This window comes from Cyphomyrmex costatus, unplaced genomic scaffold (assembly GCF_001594065.2).
Source record: "Cyphomyrmex costatus isolate MS0001 unplaced genomic scaffold, Ccosl1.0 scaffold443, whole genome shotgun sequence".
NCBI classification, from domain to species: domain Eukaryota; kingdom Metazoa; phylum Arthropoda; class Insecta; order Hymenoptera; family Formicidae; genus Cyphomyrmex; species Cyphomyrmex costatus.
In genome coordinates, this window is record NW_017278673.1 from 7750 (window position 1) to 17875 (window position 10126).

The following is a 10126-nucleotide window of genomic DNA, read 5'->3' on the forward strand; positions in this document are numbered from 1 at the left end:
ACAACATATGTAGAAATTTATGATCTCATCGTTGTGAAATTATTGTAATATGAGTAAATTATGTACACTCCAGATCAAAAGTTCGAAAATTTTTTTTTTAATATTTTTAGGATTACTCATTAAAATATCTGTAATGATGTGTTTTTATAACAATAATTCTTTAGATCCAGTAACTGTTATTTGAAGAATTATTGTGAATTTATAAAAAAAAAATGCATTGTAGGATATTTCAAAAATACGAAAAAGTGTTTCCAAACTTTTGGTCTGGAGCGTACATCTGTGTTCAACAATTCCAAATGTCGAAAGAAGAATTACTTATGCATATATAATAAATTATCCTTCTTCACTTAAGGGGATGCTGGAGTAACGGCCGAACTTGATCGAGGTCGATAACACGTCGTTTTTGACGTTTTCGTTCCTGTCGAACCTCTTCGCAGTAGTCTCACAGAATAAAAATTCCTTCTCCACGATTAAAATATCCGAGCTAATGTACCTGGCCCTGGTGTATATTGTGGAAAAAGTATGAAATCATAGATTTCTTTATTCTGTGAAACTACTGCGAAAAGGTTAGACAGGAACGAAAACGTCAAAAACGCTTGTTTTATCGATAATACAGGCGGGTCCAGCATCGCCTTAATATTCAATAAGAAATTTGTATTCTAAAGAAACAACATTTGTCGTCAGAAATTGATTATTTTTCATTTTTTCTTCAATTAAATGCTATCTCTTAATTCTTTCACTTTATAAATGTCAAGCATAAAAATTAAAAACTTCAATTTTTAATCTTCAAATTAAAATGTTTGTTTAACTTATTCAAAATTATGAATATTTTTTATTAGGTGTACAAATTAATTTTCGGCCCCTACCTTTTAGCGACCTCAGAACGTTTAAGTTGAACTCCCCCTCCCTCTCTGTAGTAATTTTGAAGTACCATTTTTTAGCTTCAAAATGAAATATAATACTCCTCCTGTGAACATAACTTGAAGAATCAACAGTAAACACGATGTCGTTCGAACAATAACATTTAACGGCCTTCTTTTCGCGTTTTATCTTAAAAAAAAAACGCAGAAGCAAAAGAAATTATTTGTTCGGCTTTGGGCGAAAATGCTGTATCGTACAGTACATGTAAAATGGTTTCAACAGTTTCGAGAGAAAAATTTCGACCTTGAGGATCGTGAACGCCCTGGTCAACCAAAAAAAGTGGAAGATGTGGAGTTGGAGGAAATTTTGAGAGAATTCTTGCCAAACGCAATTAGAACTTGCAAATACGCTTGGAGTAATCCAGCAAGACGTTTCCTATCGTATCCAAAAACAGCTGGGGAGGATTCGCAAGAAACCACGATGGGTCGCTCATGAGCTGTCGAAAACAAAAGCAGACGCCACGATACTGCTCTCTCCTTGCTCTTTAGGTTCAAGAAAAAGAATTTTTACACAAAATTGTTACTTGTGATGAAAAGTGGATATTGTACGAGAATCTTAAGAGGCGAAAATCATAGGTCCGTCCAAGTAAATCGTCAACGAACATTGCAAAACCCAGCATGCAAAAAAGATATTGCTATGCATTTGGTGAGATTAGAAGGGAGTGATCCAATATGAGTTGCTCCGACAAGATCAAACCGTGACTATTGAACTCTATTGCAACAATTGATTCATGTAAATGACGCTCTTGAAGAAAAAAGGCCATTTACTGGCAGTGGAAGAAGGAAGGTGATACTGCTGCAGGATAACGCCCGACCCCATACAGCAAAAAACACTCTGGAAACCATCTCCGATTTAGACTGAGAAATTATCCCTCATGCAGCGTATTCTCCAAACTTAGCCCCTTCGGATTATCACTTATTTCGAGCCCTACAACATTATCTAACTGATTCTCGATTCAAGTCAGTTCAAGAGGTCAAAAAAAGCCTCGATGAATTCATTAATTCAAAGCCACCATAATTTTTCCGTTCTGGAATCCGGCAATTGCCTGAGAAATAGAAAAAGTGTATAGATAGCAAGGGAGATTACTTTGAAGATTGAGTTTGTATTCATGTTTTTATAAATAAATGTCAAAATTGATCAAAAAAGACCGAGAATTAATTTGTACACCTAATATAAACAAATAGTGCACGATTATCATTAATTTTTTCATTGTTTTACTAGAAGTATAAAACAAATTTTTAATGAGTTTTTAAAGTTTAAAATTTCTTTTTAATAACTTAAAAATTAGTAATGAATACGCTACTTTTATCAGTAAAAAATTATTTCAAAAGGATGTACCTTTTAATCTTTGAACACGCTGTTCCTATTCTTATCATCTTATCAAGGTTAAGTTAATCGCTATTTATCATTGTATACAAGATCACAAACATGTCTCAACGACATTTCTCAAATCTGTGCGAAGAGGATCGTCAAGTCGCCACCTCTTCCTCTCCTTTCACCAATCCTTTGCAGACGTTTGGCGTTATGTCTCGATGGGATGATCATTTAAAATTCCAACAAGATGCACGAGTCCACGGACAATAAAATCATCCCGCAGAAAAATCGTTACCGGTGGAAGCCCCATGCAGCCCCATGTGTGAAACCACACTCACGCACTTCGTCGTGACGATCGCCGGTGAGACCCAACCACATACTTGCGGAGGTCGCCTTACGCCGTAAACAACATAAACATAATGCAGTCGAGTTGGTGGACCACACCCAGCGTGCATATGCATTTATTCATTCGCTTTCACGAATACACGCGTGTATGTACACGCGCAAATACATATACATAAGATTAGCATTTGCGCGTATGCATATCACAGCACAGAATTTGACATGATTATCAACGCGACATGACATCGCTCTTCGCGGCGGTAAATAAAGTAGATAAACGGATAAATTAACGCTTTCTCATATGATAAATTGAATAAATCGCTAAGTGATCCTTTATCATATTTAAATTAAAATGCATGTACAACCAAAAGGCGTGTATACTGGAGACTCCATGATGTGACTGATGAACCAACTCACCAGATATTAGATGCACTAAATAATAAACGTAATTCTTGTCTATCTTTTTTATTGTAGTACCATTTTTATATTAAAACTCGACAGTATATTCGGAACACATTAAAGGCACTAACGATGTCAACAAACTATACAATATACATTTTCGAAGAAAAAAATTTAATAAAATAAATTTATATTATTTGTGAACCTTTCTTCTGTCGATATCCCTTATAACGTCATGTGTTTTTTGCAGTTAGGCGAAAATTTTGCTCTTCCTTTTAATAACAGGACTAAAATTGTTTTTGAATGTATTAAGGGTATTGAAAATAGTGTTCTGAAAATGCCAATTACTAGAAGGATGGACATCACCAACCATTCTATACCTATCCTAAATAACATAGTTTCTGCTCCAAAATTTACATCACCAACAACCAAAAAATTATCTGAACTTGAATCTCATACTGTAGACTTTATAAAGAAACATCCTAATGTGATTTACACTCACGCAGATAAAGGTAATGTTACTGTCGCACTTGACAAAGATGTTTATGTTTCTAATATGAATTCATTATTTAGCGACAGTAACACATACGAGATTATCAAAAAAGATCCTACGAAAAAACTTACATCATCTTTAAGAGTAATGCTGACTGAATGGAAGAACAAAGATTATATAGATGGTTCTGAATATAGAAAATTGTATTGCAGTGATGGTATGCTTCCGAGAGCCTATGGGTTGCCAAAGATCCATAAACCAGATTGTCCATTAAGAATTATAGTCTCTTCAATAGGGAGTCCATTGCATTCTTTGGCTTCCTTTTTACATGAAATTCTTTATGAAACAATTCCTGTGGCAGATAGTAATATTAAAAATAGTTTTAAGTTAATTGAAAAATTGAAGTGTTTTAATAATGCAGATGGTTTTGAATTGATTTCTTTGGATGTGGTTTCACTGTTCACCAATGTTCCTATCGATATTGCGTTGGATTGTATTGATGAACAGTGGTGTTACATTTCGAGAGGTTGTCCATTGCCAAGGGAAGAATTTCAGAAAGCGATTAAATTTGTTTTAGAATCAACTTTTTTTGTTTTTGATAACAAGACATATAGACAGTATTTTGGCACACCCATGGGTTCACCTTTGTCACCTATTATCGCTGATTTGGTGATGAGGAGATTGGAGACTGTGACCTTGCCACCATTCAGAGGTGACCTTCTTTTTTATTTTAGATATGTGGATGACGTTTGTATGGCAATCTTAGCGGAGAAAATTGATACTCTTTTTCAAGCTTTTAATTCTTTTCATCCTCGACTTCAGTTCACACTGGAAATAGGAGGAGATAAGTTGAACTTTTTAGATACCACTATTTCTAAAATTAATAATACATTTATTTTTTATTGGTACCGCAAACCCACAAAACAACTTTTCTGGTAGATTCTTAAATTTTCTCTCCAATCATCCTATATCTCAAAAGAGGGGTGTTGTGTTTTCTTTGGTTGACAGAGCTTTTTTACTCTCTGATTTTGGATTTCATAAAAGAAATCTAACTCTTATCATTGATATTTTACTGGATAATGATTATCCTTTGGATTTTATCTTTGATTCTGTCAACCTCAGAATAAAGCATCTATTAAAGAACCATAAAGATCACGCTCATACACAGATTGTTAATAATAATAATGCATGTCCATCTTGGCTTACGGTGCCTTTCATTCCGATCCACGCGGAGAAATTTAAGAGATTTGATAGGAGTGTTGTCAGAGTTTCTTTTCGTAGTCCGAACAAAATGAAAAAATACATTAAGGTGCAAAAGGACTCACGTCTCCACACATCTAAGAGTAACGTCGTTTATAAAATTCAGTGTAACGATTGCGATGCTTCTTATGTGGGGCAAACCAGCAGACAGTTAAAAACAAGAATTAAAGAACACCGTAATCATATAAATCATAATAGTTCTACCAGATCGGTAATAACTGATCACAGATTGGAGTATAATCATGACTTTCGGTGGGACGATGTTGAAATTCTTGATGAGGAACCTTGTTACAGGAAGCGATTGGTCTCAGAAATGTTAAATATTAAAAAACAGAAACGTAGTCTAAACTTACAAACCGACACGGAAGGTCTTCATGAAGCATATATACCCATTGTAAACAAAATTTGATCTTTCTGTATCAGTTGTTGCCGGTCGTTATTTAGTCGGAATTGGTCCGTTGAGGATGTTTGACGTGTTCCATGTATAACTTTTTATCTCAAGATGTACTTCGATAGTTTTGTAATATTTCTGACATAAGTTTTTTTAAAGGAAAAAAATTTTTTTTACTGTTTTCTTATTGTGTGACATTTATCATTATGACTATTTTTGTAAATATATGGATTCACGGACCAACTATTATTAATATTCTCACGTATAGATTTGTAAATTTTTTGGTATGTTTTGCGCATCGTTAATTTTCATTCTTAGAATTTAAGATTATAATCTTTTAATTAATATATGTTCATTCTATTGTTTTTTCAGTTATATATTTAACTACGCACAAGATTTTCTTATGTATTGATGTTTTTCCATAATTATGTACATTTCAACGTAAAGTGTTTCATCTGAAGAGGACCAGATTTGGTGGTCGAAACTAGTAATGTAATTAACATCTGTTTTTTAATCGTTACATTTATGTAAATTTTATAAGTTCATTTTAGAATATATGTATTAATTGTTTGTTAATTTACTTTTCGTTTGACTCTTACAATGCCATTTCCATGTTTATAATGTTTTTAAAGAAAGAGTCCTTTATTTGTTTTATTTTTATAAATTTATATATTGTACGAGGGTCGTCTGAAAATTTTTGAGCCTAACATAGAAACAAGTAATTTTTCGGTCAAATTCAATTTTATTTTTCCACATAATCTCCTTTTAAATCGATACATTTTTTCAAAGAACATGTTTGTCATATATTGACTAAAGAAAAAGGCATGCGTAAGTTAATCGCGCGTTGGGTGCCGCGCTTGCTCACTCTGGATCAAAAACGCATTCGAATGAACATTTCTAAGGCCCTGTTGGAACAGTTTAAGCGAAACGAGTCGGACTTTTTGCGTCGATTAATAACGGTTGATGAAACTTGGGTCCACCACTTCACTCCTGAAACGAAAGAACAATCAAAACAGTGGACTGCGAAGAGTGAACCTGCTCTGAAGAAAGCAAAGACGGTTTTGTCGACGGGAAAGGTGAAGGCGACTGTTTTTTGAGACAGTCATGGATGACGTGTTGATCGATTATCTTGAAAAAGGTAAAACAATAACAGGGACGTACTATACGCATCATTACCTGACAAGCTGAAGGCAGAAATTAAGAAAAAAAGGCCGCATTTGAAAAAGAAGAAAGTGCTGTTGCATCAAGATAACGCACCGTCTTACACTTTGGCGATCGCTATGGAAAAAAATCACGAATTGCGAATTAATTGACCATCCACCGTATTCACCAGATCTAACCCCCAGCGACTTTTTTCTGTTTCCTAGACTTAAAGTTTGGCTCAGAGGACAGAAATTTTCATCGAACGAGGTCATCGCATCCGTAGACGCCTATTCTGCAAAGTAAGACGCTCAGTATTATTTGAATGGATTAAAAGGGTGGGGGCAGCATCACTGGAAAAAATGTATCGAGAGATTAAAAGGAGACTATGTGGAAAAATAAAATTAAATTTGACCGAAAATTTACTTGTTTCTATGTTAGGCTTAAATCTTTTCAGACGAGATCCTCGTATAGTTTAATTGATATAAAATATATATATATATATATATTACATTATAAAAAATTAAAAAATTGATTTATAAATTTTACAATTTTATTAATCTATTTTTTTAGTTTTTTATTTAATTGAAATTAATCAATAATAATGAAAAAAGGGCGAAATAAGAGTCAAAATTATAAATAAATAACTTAACCTTGAGCATATAATTAAGCATACATATAATCTATAATTATACATACTATTTCTACTTAAAAGCTACTTATGCTTAAAATTAATATTTAAAAATAAGCAGTTTTGAATCCTATGTTTGAGTTCTCTTCAAATTTTGTGGATAAAATTAATTTAGAACATAACAATGTTAATGAACAATTAATAATACATACTATATGTAACCAATAATTCTGTAAAATTAATGTAAAATAAATATAAAATGATATGTGAAAATTGTATGTCACAATTTTAAGATAAAACACTTACCAACGAGGTTTCTCAAAAGATAAGTTCAATAGTGGGTTTAGTTAATAGAGTAGATTTACTTTCGAATCCTAAATGTCACTTTAATAATTCTTGTTTAATAATTAAAGTCTTATTAGAGAATGATTATCCACTAAAATTTATATTTGAGATTATTAACAATAGTTTAAAGAATATTATTATGGTAGGAAACAGGAGGAGAGTTGTTGAGGAGAATAGTTCGGATGTAATGAAACCTTCATGGTTCACTATGTCTTTCGTTTTTTATTTTAATGTTTTTAATTGAAATTATTTAACAAATCCAATTATACATCTTCAGGCTCGACTTATATATAAAAAGTTCGTCCTTTTCGTGAGAGGTATTACTAAGAAGTTCAACAGATTGAACAATAAATCATTTAAGGTGTCATATTATAGTAGTAATAAATTCACGCAATTTATTACTACTATAATATGACACCACTTAGAGTGTATAATATTAAAGTGTAATAAAGATCCTTTGCCGCGTGAAAAGAAGTCTGGAGTGGTTTATAAAATTTCTTGTAAGAATTGCGATGTAAGTTATGTGGGATAAACGCACAAACAATTAAAGTCGAGAATCGCGGAACATAAAAACCACATCAGATAGAACACGTTCACCCGCAGCGTTATAACGGAACACTGGCTACAGGAGGACCATGAATTTGATTGGGATAACGTCACAATTTTGGATGAAAAACCGCACTATGGAAAAAGTAACTGAGTCTTTTCGATTCGACGTTTGGTTTTTTTTATATTTCAATTAATACTATTTAATAATTATAGTGACTCACTGTATCTGATACTGACTGACCAAAATATTCAAAAGACCGGTTTTTGAACACAGTAATGTTTACGGTATTATTGTGAATACATTTCCTTCATGTGATATGTAATTGTCTCTGAAGAAGGCTAAAAAATGAGCCGAAACATGTAAAGCACATTTTTAGAATCAAGGAGTTTTGTTTGTTATATGCTATTATTTGCGTAAAGTTATCTGTGCCTGACTCCTAGTGCCCTTTTCTCACAAAGTTTCTATTTGATTCATAAGGAGTCTTTGTTATTTAAAATTATTATATGTATTAATTTTATCCATAAACAAGTCAATTGGAAATCTGAAGAGGATTTCAAACATAGGAGTCGAAACAGGTTATCTTTAAATTAATTTTATGCAATTCTGTGCGCAAAGTGTGCCTTCGCGCACTAATTTTAATGTCGAGAAGTTCATTTTATGGGGTTGGTATGCATGAAGTAGTTAGTCGTGCGCGAAGTGGATAATGAAGTGAACGATAGCGCCCACATTTTTTGCATATCAGTTTATAAATACCGAAAAATTTCCATTAGAAACTCACTGTGGAACTACTTCACGCATACCAACCCCGTAAAATGAACTTCTCGACATTAAAATTAGTGCGCGAAGGCACACTTTGCTCACTGAATTGCATAAAATATCGTAAGCAATTCGTGCGCGACGTTACCGCACTTGCATCGAACGCAAGCGCACTCGTCGCCTGCGGCGACTCGTGCGCAGCGTTCGCCGCTAGTGCGGTAAAGTTATCTTCGCGCACTTATTACATAATATACTATTAAGCATTAATTTATAAGTAGTTTTTAAGTAGAAATAGTATGTATGACTATAAATTATTTAATTATATGCTCAAGGTTAAGTTATTTATTTATAATTTTGATTCTTATTTCAACCCTTTTTTATTATTATTATTTTTATATAAAGAACCCTTAATTTTTTATTTTAATGTCTAATTGAAATTATTTAATAAATCCAATTATACATCTTCAGGCTCGACTTGTATATAAAAAGTTCGCCCTTTTCTTAAAATTTGTAAATTTATCGTTCCTGGTTGTTCTAAGATTTTATAAATATTGCTCGAATCCAACACCGGCTCACCATTAGCATGCGTCACTATATCTCCAGGTTTCAATCCAGCACTGTAATAGTGTACAGAGAGATAATAAATTAAATTTTTTTAATTTTTCATATGGTAAACACAACAATTGCCAAATTTAAATCTTAATATAGTACATTGAATATTATTTAGTCATTTTTACCCCCCCCCCTCTCTCCTCCTTCCTCCCTCCCCCTCTATCTCCACCCTCTTCCTCCCTCTTTCTCTCCTTCTCTCCCTCCCCTCCTCTTCTTCATCTGTTTTGTTAGTCATTATTGTCCGAGGTTTTTCTTCAAAAGAGAGAGAAAACCTTTAATTTCAAACATTTGTAATTTATAAATTAACCTCTTCAAAACCTGTGTACATAACAAAATATGTAACAAATTTGAAGATATAAATATAAAGAGGGCAAAGAGCCAAGTAAATTAACGAACAATTTAAATATTGTAAACAATCATACAAACATATAGAAAAAAAACGTTTTGACTCCGATCGGGTCATTTTCAATGTTACATAAAATATGAAGTATTATAAATTTAAATAACAATGTGTATTGCATACTGTTATTTTGTATTTAAATATTGTCATTTTAATTTATAATATTTCATATTTTATGTACAATAACATTGAAAATGACCCGATCAAAGTCGAAACGTTTGTTTCTATATATTTGTATGATTGTTTAAATTAAATTATTCGTTAATTTACTTGGATTGTTGCCCTCCTTATATTTATATTGTTTTATACATATTGAGCCTTATTATTACTTTTCTTTATAGAAGATATTGACTGCGTTCAGCAGAGAAAGCAGCTTTGCAACTGTTGTAAAATTCTTTAATATGATTGGTCTTGCCCTTATTTCCTCATTAGATCTAAATATATAAGCCAATCATATTCAAGAATTTTACAACAGTCGCAAAGCTGCTTTTTCTGCTGAACGCAGCCATTATTTCTCTATTGAAAAATTATATTTTTTATCGATATAATTGAACTAGACGAAAGAGAGAGAG

The 10126-nt window shown here is 32.6% G+C and overlaps 2 protein-coding genes across 2 annotated transcripts in view; one reads left to right on the forward strand and one right to left on the reverse strand.

The window, feature by feature from the left end:
- Positions 1–3331: 3331 nt before the first annotated feature.
- LOC108777557 (uncharacterized) lies at positions 3332–4408 on the forward strand. The gene has a single exon (XM_018544482.1). The coding sequence runs from the start codon at positions 3332–3334 to the stop codon at positions 4406–4408; it is 1077 nt and encodes a 358-aa protein (XP_018399984.1).
- Positions 4409–8996: 4588 nt separating this feature from the next.
- Positions 8997–10126, reverse strand: part of HtrA2 (HTRA2-related serine protease) — an 8430-nt gene continuing 7300 nt past the window's right edge. The window contains exon 7 of the mRNA XM_018544485.1: positions 8997–9159. Coding sequence (XP_018399987.1) covers positions 8997–9159 — 163 coding nt within the window. The remainder of the gene's footprint in view (positions 9160–10126) is intronic.

What these genes read in the sequence shown, in the direction of transcription:
- LOC108777557 (XM_018544482.1), top strand. Translation starts at nt 3,332, where the DNA reads ATGGACATCACCAACCATTCTATACCTATCCTAAATAACATAGTTTCT.